We start from the raw sequence: 14,575 nt of genomic DNA, 5'->3' as shown, positions 1-14,575 counted from the left end.
ATGGTATCTCCAGTTTTAGACTAGAATATCCAAGGGGTGCACATCTTCATACATATGAAGAGAGAGGGTGGAACTTTCTACTGCACATGCTCACGTGCACCTGTCTTATACACACTCTAGAACAGGTATCAATCAGTGTATAAAGGTGTCAGACATTTAAATGTACAATGGTAGTTACCTCCCTGGAAAAAAACAAGTGTGATTTGATAAGAAATTTATTTAGAATGACATGTCCTTCAGTTATTTAGTTTTTTTATTTCCAGAAAACCCGTTTTAGGGGCTCGTATACCCTAGATCGCTATCCAGCTGTCTCTTTTGATTCCCTTATACACATGAAGGCTTGGCTCGGCTGTGAGTTCATGTGTTCTCTATGAGGAGAGGAGAGCAAAGTAATCCATTATTTTTCCAAGAAATGCCTGTTGGAAAGGGAGCAGAGGCGCCCCCATATGCATTAGATGGTTGGCTGGACCACCAATGGCCCGCTGTACTATGTATGGGGAACTTTAAACTTAAAGGGCAACAAAGTAAATCTTGACATCATTATTGTGAGTGCAAAAAAGGGAAAATCATGCTCTCCTCCAGTCATAGCATATCTAATCTTCCACTGCTCCTGAACAATATTACATGAATGATGCAGTGTATTACATTACAGTATTGGTATCTGATATATTTTACCTGAAAACTTCTTTTAGCTGTTTAATTTTGTTGTCTGCATATTTTTTTGTGTTTGTATCATCTAAAAAGACTCTTGCATATGCTAATGGACCAGCATTGACCTATAGAGATACATGGAAAAGTGACAGAATCAACAATACATATTGATAGTGAAGTTACTGACAACACCATCTACAATCTAATGTGCTACTGATGTGTCCATCCTTAATATTTTGTGAACTCATGCCATTTGTTACAATACCAATTGGAACAGTCTTGTACCATCCATTAACAACAATGTACGTTAAGTTTTTTTTTTTTTTAAGAAAATATATATTTTCAACAAACTGTCAATGTTATTTATCCAAAGAAATAGAAAATAGAATTACACACATAATATGTACTATAGTGCAGCATGGTGGCTCAGTGGTTAGCACTGTAGCCTTGCAGCGCTTGGGTCCTGGGTTCAGATCCCACCAAATCTAACCAAGGACAACATCTGCAAGGAGTGGGTTTCCTCCGGGTACTCCGGTTTCCTCCCACATTCTAAAGACATACTGATAGGGAATTTAGATTGTGAACCCCATCGGGGACAGTATCAATAATGTCTGTAAAACGTTATGGAATTAATGGTGCTATATAAATGAGTAAAATAAATAAATACTATGGCTTTTATTTTTCCACCTTAAATATAGTACAAGGCGGTGTACCACAACTCACCTGTACACTAACACTACCCTGTAGTTTTAACTGTAACTTGATCATGTCCACTTCTGTAGATGAACATAGTTGGCGGAGTTCAGCAACTTTCTTGCTCATCTCATCAATGGCAACTTCTATGGGGTTGAGATCCGTGTGTTGCTGATACATAACTGGAATCCGTTTCTTGACATAAGGGAAGCAATGTAAAGCTGCAGAGAGAAAATCAACATATTGAAAGGGTTTTTAAAACTGATGGTCTGTTCTTAACAGTTCCTCCTATACAATAAGATAGACATGACACAAGCAAGAGAGCTGTATACCCTCTAATCAGTTTTGGACTACCCATGGACTTTATACCAGGGCGGTCCACATTTTTCTGTGCACTGACATTCTTAAGCGTCAATGCAGAGTAAGAAGCTTGAACAAGACAGAACAGCTACTGGGGCGGGGAGCCGGCTATCAGAGACAGCAGTTCTTCCCACAGAGAAGACAGAGATGATTTACAGTGCCTTGCAAAATTATTCGGCCCCCTGGAACTTTTCAATCTTTTCCCACATATCATGCTTCAAACATAAAGATACCAAATGTAAATTTTTGGTGAAGAATCAACAACAAGTGGGACACAATTGTGAAGTTGAACAAAATTTAGTGGTTATTTTAAATTTTTGTGGAAAATCAAAAACTGAAAAGTGGGGCGAGCAATATTATTCGGCCCCTTTACTTTCAGTGCAGCAAACTCACTCCAGAAGTTCATTGTGGATCTCTGAATGATCCAATGTTGTCCTAAAAAACTAATGATGATAAATATAATCCACCTGTGTGTAATCAAGTCTCCGTATAAATGCACCTGCTCTTAGATAGTCTCAGGGTTCTGTTTGATGCACAGAGAGCATCATGAAGACAAAGGAACAAAACAGACAGGTCCGTGATACTGTTGTGGAGAAGTTTAAAGCCGGATTTGGATACAAAATGATTTCCAAAACTTTAAACATCCCAAGGAGCACTGTGCAAGCGATCATATTGAAATGGAAGGAGTATCATACCACTGCAAATCTACCAAGACCCGGCCGTCCCTCTAAACTTTTATCTCAAACAAGGAGAAGACTGATCAGAGATGCGGCCATGAGGCCCATGATCACTCTGGATGAACTGCAGAGATCTACAGCTGAGGTGGGACAGTCTGTCCATAGGACAACAATGAGTCGTACACTGCAAAAATCTGGCCTTTATGGAAGAGTGGCAAGAAGAAAGCCATTTCTCAAAGATATCCATAAAAAGTATCATTTAAAGTTTGCAACAAGTCACCTGGGAGACACACCAAACATGTGGAAGAAGGTGCTTTGGTCAGAAGAAACCAAAATCGAAATTTTTGGCAACAATGAGAAAATGATATGTTTGGCATAAAGGCAACACCGCTCATCACCCTGAACAAACCATCCCCACTGTCAAACATGATGGTGGCAGCATCATGGTTTGGGGCTGCTTTTCTTCAGCAGGGACAGGGAAGATAGTTAAAATTGATGGGAAGAAAACCTGTTGGAGTCTGCAAAGGACCTGATACTGGGACGGAGATTTGTCTTCCAACAAGACAATGATCCAAAACATAAAGCAAAATCTACAATGGAATGGTTCACAAATAAACATATCCAGATGTTAGAATGGTCAAGTCAAAGTCCAGACCGGAATCCAATCGAGAATCTGTGGAAAGAGCTGAAAACTGCTGTTCACAATCTCCATCAAACCTCACTGAGCTCGAGCTGTTTGCCAAGGAAGAATTGGCAAAAATTTCAGACTCTCGATGTACAAAACTGATAGACATACCGACTTGCTGCTGTAATCGCAACAAAAGGTAGCGCAACAAGTATTAAGATAAAGGGGCCAAATAATATTGCACACCCCACTTTTCAGTTTTTGAATTTCCACAAAAATTAAAAATAACCAATAAATTTCATTCAGCTTCACAATTGTGTCCCACTTGTTGATTCTTCACCAAAAATTTACATTTGGTATCTTTATGTTTGAAGCATGATATGTAGGAAAAGGTTGAAATGTTCCAGGGGGTCGAATACTTTCGCAAGGCACTGTATTATCATGTATGCCTTCTGTACACACAATGTTGAAGAAGAACTGTGTATACATATTGGGAAGCAGTGACAGTGATTCTTCCTTAAGACCCAGTGATCGTGTCCTAGGAAACCCATTCAGCTCTGGAAAGGCTGAATTTCAACTGTAACTAGGACTAATATAGCATCACCAGTTACAGAGGAAATCCACAATAAGTGAATATATTACTATGCTTTAATGTCCCCTCAAAGGTGTTTTAAGACCTCATGGGGGCACAGTGTATGAAATAAATGGAATAATAAATAAAATAAAACAAAGCTACAAATAAATAAAATAGAAACACCAATAGCCCGAATTACTGTATGTAGCCCTGCCCCATTGAAAAAAACAGTATGTCCAAAACATTAAAATAATTTATACAGAAAGGGGCGTTCAATTTAAAATGCTTTTTTTAGCGATCATCTGTGGTCATTAGAAATAAAAACAATATAAAAAGATGTAAAAAACACAAATAAAAAAAAGGGGGATACAGAAATCACGAAAAATTATATGGTGATATTTGGGGTTTCGGTCCGCACGGTCTGCTGTTTGTTCCCTCTCTCCCACAAGGGTAAGCAATGGCGTTTTTATACACTATGAGCGGCACTTTTGTCTCCGGTAACTATGGGTATCATTAGCTATATATACCGGTTTCTTTTTTCTTTTTTTTTTTTTTACTATATTGACTGATTTAGGTTGTTAGCCTATTTGTACCCTGTTTCCTGGAGGATGACCTATATATTTATAGGTGTGCTCAGGGCATATTGCCACACACTTGAAATGAGTATGAGAGGTTCAGTATGACAACTGCTGTCTGGTTCTTTACCCCTTCTATTCTTGTCCTGTTTTTGTACTTACGAGTAATTTATGCCCACACTATTTGTGTGAGTTATTGATTAATAAAGACTATTTGCACATTTTTAATCACCTGACTCAGTTTACTTTATTAATAATTTTTTGTGAGCTATTGCTCCTTTATGCTTTCTGTAGGATAATACGATTTCTAGTGAGTTGCTCTATCAGTTCCCATGACTGGGGACTGTACATTTGTATGTGTTTCTGAGATGTCAGTTCTTGTTAACTAACTAAATAAAAGAATAGAAACACCAATAGCCCGAAATACTGTTTGTAGCCCTGCCCTGTTGAAAAAAAAACAATAATGTCCAAAACTTTAAAATAATTTATACGGAAAGGGGCATGCAATTTAAAATGTGTTTTTTTAGCGATCTTCTGTGGTCATAAAAAAATATAAACAATAAAAAGGTGTAAAAAAACAGAAAAATTAAATAAAAAAAGGGGAGATACAGAAATCACAAAAAATTATATGGATATCCAAATAAGAAAAAGAAAATAAACACCATTAAAAGTGCACGGTAAAACCCGAAACAAAAATGTGTCTTGTCAGGAAGAGAGGGAAATGGCCCCTCTCAAAAATGCTGATTGGTGGGGTACAGAGAATTGGATACTGATCAAATATTGCTGGTGGTGAAAATGGATCACAGAAGGGGAACTAGTAAAGCAAAGTTTTGTAAAGTGGAAGAAGGTGACAAACTTCTTTACAGAATAGAATCTGAAAAGCAGACTTTAACATCCCCATTTTGACATTTCCCTCTCAGCCGTCACCAAATGGTCTTCTGAAGCCACTCACAAAGATGGCCACACACTGGACCTCATCTTCACCCGCCTCTGCTCCCTATCAAACCTCTGTAACTTACCTCTCCGTCTTATGATCACAACCTACTTACATTCTTTTCCCTTTCCTCCCCAGGTCCACTATCCCCACCCTACAATCTTGTACACCCTCGAAGAAATCTTAAAGGGAACCTGTCACCCCCTCCAGGCGTTTTTAAGTAAAAGAGCCACCTTGTGCAGCACTAATGCTGCATTCTGCCAAGGTGGCTCTGTTACTTATCTTCCGTTACACCGCAGAAATAATCGTTCATAAAATTGTTCAAAAATACCTGAAATTTGACAGGGGGCAGGTCTTTCCCCCCTCTGACAGACGCCTCGTATCCATCAGTCATTTCGTATTTGGCGCCGCCTCCTCAGTTTTCTTTTGAAATGCTGGCGCCTGCGCTGTACTTTAGTTTCATGGGCATGCACAGTTAGCGCTGCCCGACGTGCCTGTGCTCTCAGATCACATCCTGGCCTTCATATCGCGCAGCCACAGATCCCGCCCCGCAGTCGCTTATGATTTATTCACACTGCGGGGCTGGGAATCTTGGGCATGAGAGCCGCGAATAACTACTGCGCATGCCCGAGATTCCTCACCAGTGTCTTCATCCCAACCCTAACCCATCTCTTCAATCTATCACTAACAACTGTTAATTTCCCCTCATGCTTCAAACATGCCTCAATCACACCCATCCTCAAAAAGCCCTTTCTTGACTTTCTGTATCTGGCTATCACCCCATATCATTTCTCCCATAAGCCTCAAACCTACTGGAACAACACATCCATGTTGAACTGTCCTTCCACCTCACTTCCTGCTCCCTCTTCGACAGCTTACAATCAGGCTTCTGACCGCATCACTCCACTGAAACTGCCCTGACTAAAGTCACCAATGACCCACTAACAGCCAAAGCCAAGCGACACTACTCTGTCCTTCTCATCCTTGACCTATCCTCTGCCTTTGACACAGTGGACCATTTCCTATTACTACAGACCCTATCATCGCTTGGCATCACAGACTTGGCCCTATCTTGGATCGCCTCATACCCAACAGACCGGACATTCTGCATCTCCCACTCACACACCACCTCCTCACCTTGCCCCTATCTGCTGAAGTCCCACAAGGTTCAGTCCTAGGGCCCCTACTCTTCTCCATTTACTTCTTCTTCTCCGACAAGCCTACAACCTGCAGTAACCACCAAACCACAGCACGACCAGCTCTGCCCTCACCTATTGTATCCTCATCTATCCCTTTTAGATTGTGAGCCCTCGCGGGCAGGGGGTCCTCTCTGCTCCTGTACCAGTCATGACTTGTATTGTTTAAGATTACTGTACTTGTTTTTTATTATGTATATTCTTTTCACATGTAAAGCGCCATGGAATTCAATGGCGCTGTAATAAATAATAATAATATTGTTTTACTCCTGATATACAGTTCAGACCAAAAGTTTGGACACACCTCATTCAAAGAGTTTTCTTTATTTTCATGACTATGAAAATTGTAGATTCACTCTGAAGGCATCAAAACTATGAATTAACACATGTGGAATTATATAATTAACAAAAAAGCGTGAAACAACTGAAAATACTGTATGTCTTATATTCTCGGTTCTTCAAAGTAGCCACCTTTTGCTTTGATTACTGCTTTGCACACTCTTGGCATTCTCTTGATGAGCTTCAAGAGGTAGACACCGGAAATGGTTTTCACTTCACAGGTGTGCCCTGTCAGGTTTAATAAGTGGGATTTCTTGCCTTATAAATGGGGTTGAGACCATCAGTTATGTTGTGCAGAAGTCTGGTGGATACACAGCTGATAGTCCTACTGAATAGACTGTTAGAATTTGTATTATGGCAAGAAAAAAGCAGCTAATTAAAGAAAAACGAGTGGCCATCATTACTTTAAGAAATGAAGGTCAGTCAGTCTGAAAAATTGGGAAAACTTTGAAAGTTTCCCCAAGTGCAGTGGCAAAAACCATCAAGCGCTACAAAGAAACTGGCTCACATGAGGACCGCCCCAGGAAAGGAAGACCAAGAGTCACCTCTGCTGCGGAGGATAAGTTAATCCGAGTCACCAGCCTCAGAAATCGCAGGTTAACAGCAGCTCAGATTAGAGACCAGGTCAATGCCACACAGAGTTCTAGCAGCAGACACATCTCTACAACAACTGTTAAGAGGAGACTTTGTGCAGCAGGCCTTCATGGTAAAATAGCTGCTAGGAAACCACTGCTAAGGACAGGCAACAAGCAGAAGAGACTTGCTTAGGCTAAAGAACACAAGGAATGGACATTAGACCAGTGGAAATCTGTGCTTTGGTCTGATGAGTCCAAATTTGAGATCTTTGGTTCCAACCACCGTGTCTTTGTGCGACGCAGAAAAGGTGAACGGATGGACTCTACATGCCTTGTTCCCACCGTGAAGCATGGAGGAGGAGGTGTGATGGTGTGGGGGTGCTTTGCTGGTGACACTGTTGGGGATTTATTCAACATTGACGGCATACTGAACCAGCATGGCTACCACAGCATCTTGCAGCGGCAGCTATTCCATCTGGTTTGCGTTTAGCTGGACCGTCATTTATTTTTCAAAAGGACAATGACCCCAAACACACTTCCAGGCTGTGTAAGGGCTAATTGACCAAGAAGGCGAGTGATGGGGTGCTACGCCAGATGACCTGGCCTCCACAGTCACCAGACCTGAACCCAATCGAGATGGTTTGGGGTGAGCTGGACCGCAGAGTGAAGGCAAAAGGGCCAGCAAGTGCTAAGCATCTCTGGGAACTCTTTCAAGACTGTTGGAAGACCATTTCCGGTGACTAACTCTTGAAGCTCGACAAGAGAATGCCAAGAGTGTGCAAAGCAGTAATCAAAGCAAAAGGTGGCTACTTTGAAGAACCTAGAATGTAAGACATATTTTCAGTTGTTTCACACTTTTTTGTTAATTATATAATTCCACATGTGTTAACTCATAGTTTTGATGCCTTCAGAGTGAATTTTCATAGTCATGAAAAAAAAAGAAAACTCTTTGAATGAGAAGGTGTGTCCAAACTTTTGGTCTGTACTGTATATTCAGTGATTTCACAGTATCTTTTAAGCACTTGAACATGTTCGATCATAGAGGTCAAAGACCATCGTAGTGGATCACAGGGAAATTCCACTTTTATGCAGAAAATTATTCTCCTACATCAGGAGAAGATTCTGCCCCTGGAAGTACAGATTCCACACCATATGCAACACTTACCTGTAAGGATCGTGCGCCGCTTCCACTGCTCTTCCACCCCTCCTTGTCGCTTTCCAGAAAGGGTAAATGGCATCTCAAACACAAAACGACGGATATTGTGAGTCTTTTCAAACTCAGTTTTCCTTTCTTGCAGCTCTTTCTCTTCAAAATAAGGTGTAACATGTGTAACCTGGATATAGGCATATTTGGAATCCAGATCTTTTGGATTTACCTTTTAAAAAAACAAAAACAAACATGATAAAGACAATTTTTTAAAAAGGGGTTTCCCATACTTCAATATTCATGACCTAACGCCTGCTTAGGAGAGGTCATTATTATCAGATCAGTAAAGTCTCATCTTCCACCACCACCATCAATGTTCCAGTCATAAATGGTATTGTATCACTCTTTTTCTAGTAATGGGAGACAGCTGCTGTCTCCCATTACAAGTTATTTACAAGTTTATCAGTGTGTCAAGAGCGGGATAAGAGGGTTGCATTGACAACCCAACAATGGGCAGCACTTTGAACACATTTTATAAGTGGTCGTAAACTTGTAAATAACTCAAGAAAGAATAAAGTTATGTTAAAACCAAGCACACCATTGTTTTTCTTGTAAAATTTTCAATAAGATTGATGTGTCACATGACCCTTTTTCCATTGAAAAAAAAAAATAAAGTTGGATCCAACATGGCTGACTTCAAAATGGCCACCATGGTCACCACCCATCTTGAAAAGTTTCCCCCCCTCACATATACTAATGTGCCACAAACAGGAAGTTGATATCACCAACCATTCCCATTTTATTTTGGTGTATCCTTATAAATGGCCCACCCTGTATTTTAACCTCATCGGTCCAAAAGACTTGTTTCCAAATTGCATCTGGCTTGTTTAGATGTTCTTTTGCATACTTCTGACACTGAATTTTATCGTGAGCATTCAGGAGAGGTTTCTTCTGATGACTTCCATGAAGGCCATATTTGTGCAGGTGTCTCTGAATAGTAGAACTGCAGTCTGCTAAATCTTTCTGAAGGTCTTTTGCATGGGTTCCGATTTCCCTCCCTAGCAATCCTACTAGCAGCTCTCACTGAAATTTTGTTTGATTTTCCAGACCTTATCTTGACCTCCACTTTTCCTGTTAATTGCGGTTTCTTAATTACATTTCAAACTGGGGAAAAGGCAAATTGAAAAAGCTTTGCTATCTTCTTATAGCCTCCACTAGTGTTGAGCATTCCGATACCGCAAGTATCGGCCGATACTTGCTGTATCGGAATTCCGATACCGACTTCCGATATTTTTTCAATATCGGAAGTCGGCATCGGAATCGGAAGTTCAAAGTTGATTGACAGCCTGACGTCATCATGATGCGCGGTGTGTGCGCATCATGATGCGCCGTCATTTCGGGCCTTCCGGGGGTCTCTGCCGGCCTGCCGGGGGGCTGTGCCGGCCTGCCGGGGGGCTGTGTGGACTGCCCGGGGTCTGTACCGGCCTGCCGGGGGGCTGTGCCGGCCTGCCGGTGGTCTGTGCACCCTGTGGGGGTCTGTACCGGCCTGCCGGGGGGCTGTGCCGGCCTGCCGGTGGTCTGTGCACCCTGTGGGGGTCTGTACCGGCCTGCCGGGGGGCTGTGCCGGCCTGCCGGGGGGCTGTGCTGATGTCCGGGGGTCTGTGCAAGCATCGTCCGATGGGACTACAAGTCCCATCTGGCGATGCCTGCTACCATGACAGTGATTGACACATTAGCCAATGATGGGACAGTAGTAGTCCCATCATCCGGCTAATGTGTTAAATGTTAAAAAAAAAAAAAAAAAAAAAAAAAATTACTACATACATACTACATGCATGCTACATACATACTACATGCTACATACATACTACATACATACTACATACATACCACATATATACTACATACATACTACATACATATATACTACATGCATGCTACATACATACTACATGCTACATACTACATACATACTACATGCATGCTACATACATACTACATGCTACATACATACTACATATATACTACATGCATGCTACATACATACTACATATATACTACATACATACTACATACATACTACATGCATGCTACATACATACTACATGCTACATACATGCTACATACATACTACATACATACTACATGCTACATACATACTACATGCTACATACATACTACATGCTACATACATACTACATGCTACATACATACTACATGCTACATACTACATACATACTACATGCTACATACATACTACATGCTACATACATACTACATGCTACATACATACTACATGCTACATACATACTACATATATACTACATACATACTACATATATACTACATACATACTACATACATACTACATGCATGCTACATACTACATGCTACATACATACTACATGCTACATACATACTACATATATACTACATGCATGCTACATACATACTACATGCTACATACATACTACATATATACTACATGCTACATACATACTACATATATACTACATACATACTACATACATACTACATGCATGCTACATACTACATGCTACATACATACTACATGCTACATACATACTACATATATACTACATGCATGCTACATACATACTACATGCTACATACATACTACATATATACTACATGCATGCTACATACATACTGCATGCTACATACATACTACATGCTACATACATACTACATATATACTACATACATGCTACATACATACTACATGCTACATACATACTACATACATACTACATACATACCACATATATACTACATACATATATACTACATGCATGCTACATACATACTACATGCTACATACTACATACATACTACATGCATGCTACATACATACTACATGCTACATACATACTACATACATACTACATACATACCACATATATACTACATACATACTACATACATATATACTACATGCATGCTACATACATACTACATGCTACATACTACATACATACTACATGCATGCTACATACATACTACATGCTACATACATACTACATATATACTACATGCATGCTACATACATACTACATATATACTACATACATACTACATACATACTACATGCATGCTACATACATACTACATGCTACATACATACTACATGCTACATACATACTACATGCTACATACATACTACATGCTACATACATACTACATACATACTACATGCTACATACATACTACATGCTACATACATACTACATGCTACATACATACTACATGCTACATACATACTACATGCTACATACATACTACATATATACTACATACATACTACATATATACTACATACATACTACATACATACTACATACATACTACATGCATGCTACATACTACATGCTACATACATACTACATGCTACATACATACTACATATATACTACATGCATGCTACATACATACTACATGCTACATACATACTACATATATACTACATGCATGCTACATACATACTACATGCTACATACATACTACATATATACTACATACATACTACATACATACTACATGCATGCTACATACTACATGCTACATACATACTACATGCTACATACATACTACATATATACTACATGCATGCTACATACATACTACATGCTACATACATACTACATATACTACATGCATGCTACATACATACTGCATGCTACATACATACTACATGCTACATACATACTACATGCATGCTACATACATACTACATGCTACATACATACTACATATATACTACATGCATGCTACATACATACTACATGCTACATACATACTACATACATACTACATGCATGCTACATACATACTACATGCTACATACATACTACATATATACTACATGCATGCTACATACATACTACATGCTACATACATACTACATGCTACATACATACTACATATATACTACATGCATACTACATACATACTACATGCTACATACATACTACATGCTACATACACACTACATGCTACATACATACTACATATATACTACATATATACTACATACATACTACATGCATGCTACATACATGCTACATACATACTACATATATACTACATGCATGCTACATACATACTACATGCTACATACATACTACATATATACTACATGCATGCTACATACATACTGCATGCTACATACATGCTACATACATACATACTACATGCTACATACATACCACATATATACTACATACATACTACATACAATACATTCATACAATACATACATAGACATACAGTACATATAACAGAGTAACATACTTACCAATACTTGTCACATTGTTCCCCGAAGCCACTGTCTTTTACGGAATAAATATTAACATAACAAACCACAAAAATACTCACCCACGATCCGAAGCAGTCCACGAGTGTGTCCCACGACGATCTTGGGTAGAGAACTGCAGCATCAGCTGTTGCTGCCGTTCTCTACGGGCTGCAGGAATCCAATGACGGAAGGTAGGTATCCTTCCGCACTGTATTCCTCCGCCACTTAAAAAAAAAAAAAAGTCCCTAGTCTCACTTTATGCCATTGCTGCATGGGAATACAGTGCGGAAGGATACCTACCTTCCGTCATTGGATTCCTGCAGCCCGTAGAGAACGGCAGCAACAGCTGATGCTGCAGTTCTCTACCCAAGATCGTCGTGGGACACACTCGTGGACTGCTTCGGATCGTGGGTGAGTATTTTTGTGGTTTGTTATGTTAATATTTATTCCGTAAAAGACAATGGCTTCGGGGAACAATGTGACAAGTATTGGTAAGTATGTTACTCTATGTTATATGTACTGTATGTCTATGTATGTATTGTATGAATGTATTGTATGTAGTATGTATGTAGTATATATGTGGTATGTATGTAGCATGTAGTATGTATGTAGTATGTATGTAGCATGCATGTAGCATGCAGTATGTAGCATGCATGTAGTATATATGTAGTATGTATGTAGCATGTAGTATGTATGTAGCATGTAGTATGTATGTAGCATGCATGTAGTATGTATGTAGTATGTATGTAGCATGCATGTAGTATGTATGTAGTATGTATGTAGTATATATGTAGTATGTATGTAGCATGTAGTATATATGTAGTATGTATGTAGCATGTAGTATGTATGTAGCATGCATGTAGTATGTATGTAGTATATATGTAGTATGTATGTAGCATGTAGTATGTATGTAGTATGTATGTAGTATATATGTAGTATGTATGTAGCATGTAGTATGTATGTAGCATGCATGTAGTATATATGTAGTATGTATGTAGCATGTAGTATGTACAGTGCCTACAAGTAGTATTCAACCCCCTGCAGATTTAGCAGGTTTACACATTCGGAATTAACTTGGCATTGTGACATTTGGACTGTAGATCAGCCTGGAAGTGTGAAATGCACTGCAGCAAAAAAGAATGTTATTTCTTTGTTTAATTTTTTTTTAAATTGTGAAAAGTTTATTCAGAGGGTCATTTATTATTCAACCCCTCAAACCACCAGAATTCTGTTTGGTTCCCCTAAAGTATTAAGAAGTATTTCAGGCACAAAGAACAATGAGCTTCACATGTTTGGATTAATTATCTCTTTTTCCAGCCTTTTCTGACTATTTAAGACCCTCCCCAAACTTGTGAACAGCACTCATACATGGTCAACATGGGAAAGACAAAGGAGCATTCCAAGGCCATCAGAGACAAGATCGTGGAGGGTCACAAGGCTGGCAAGGGGTACAAAACCCTTTCCAAGGAGTTGGGCCTACCTGTCTCCACTGTTGGGAGCATCATCCGGAAGTGGAAGGCTTATGGAACTACTGTTAGCCTTCCACGGCCTGGACAGCCTTTGAAAGTTTCCTCCCGTGCCGAGGCCAGGCTTGTCCGAAGAGTCAAGGCTAACCCAAGGACAACAAGGAAGGAGCTCCGGGAAGATCTCATGGCAGTGGGGACATTGGTTTCAGTCAATACCATAAGTAACGTACTCCACCGCAATGGTCTCCGTTCCAGACGAGCCCGTAAGGTACCTTTACTTTCAAAGCGTCATGTCAAGGCTCGTCTACAGTTTGCTCATGATCACTTGGAGGACTCTGAGACAGACTGGTTCAAGGTTCTCTGGTCTGATGAGACCAAGATCGAGATCTTTGGTGCCAACCACACACGTGACGTTTGGAGACTGGATGGCACTGCATACGACCCCAAG

At 39.8% G+C, this 14,575-nt stretch overlaps 1 protein-coding gene across 11 annotated transcripts in view; it reads right to left on the bottom strand.

The window, feature by feature from the left end:
* The window catches only part of DOCK9 (dedicator of cytokinesis 9), a 345,565-nt gene that overhangs the window by 18,531 nt on the left and 312,459 nt on the right, over positions 1 to 14,575 (bottom strand). For all 11 annotated transcript variants that reach the window (XM_073569540.1, XM_073569534.1, XM_073569535.1 and 8 more), the window contains 3 exons: positions 8,365 to 8,575; positions 1,375 to 1,565; positions 676 to 776 (listed from right to left, as the gene is read on the bottom strand). In XM_073569540.1, the coding sequence (XP_073425641.1) occupies positions 676 to 776; positions 1,375 to 1,565; positions 8,365 to 8,575 (503 nt within the window). The remainder of the gene's footprint in view (positions 1 to 675; positions 777 to 1,374; positions 1,566 to 8,364; positions 8,576 to 14,575) is intronic.

The sequence above is a fragment of the Dendrobates tinctorius genome, unplaced genomic scaffold (assembly GCF_039654945.1).
Source record: "Dendrobates tinctorius isolate UK_male_01 unplaced genomic scaffold, ASM3965494v1 ptg000026l, whole genome shotgun sequence".
Lineage (NCBI taxonomy): Eukaryota > Metazoa > Chordata > Amphibia > Anura > Dendrobatidae > Dendrobates > Dendrobates tinctorius.
Note: the sequence above shows the minus strand (reverse complement) of the source record. Positions and strands in the feature narration are given on the sequence as shown.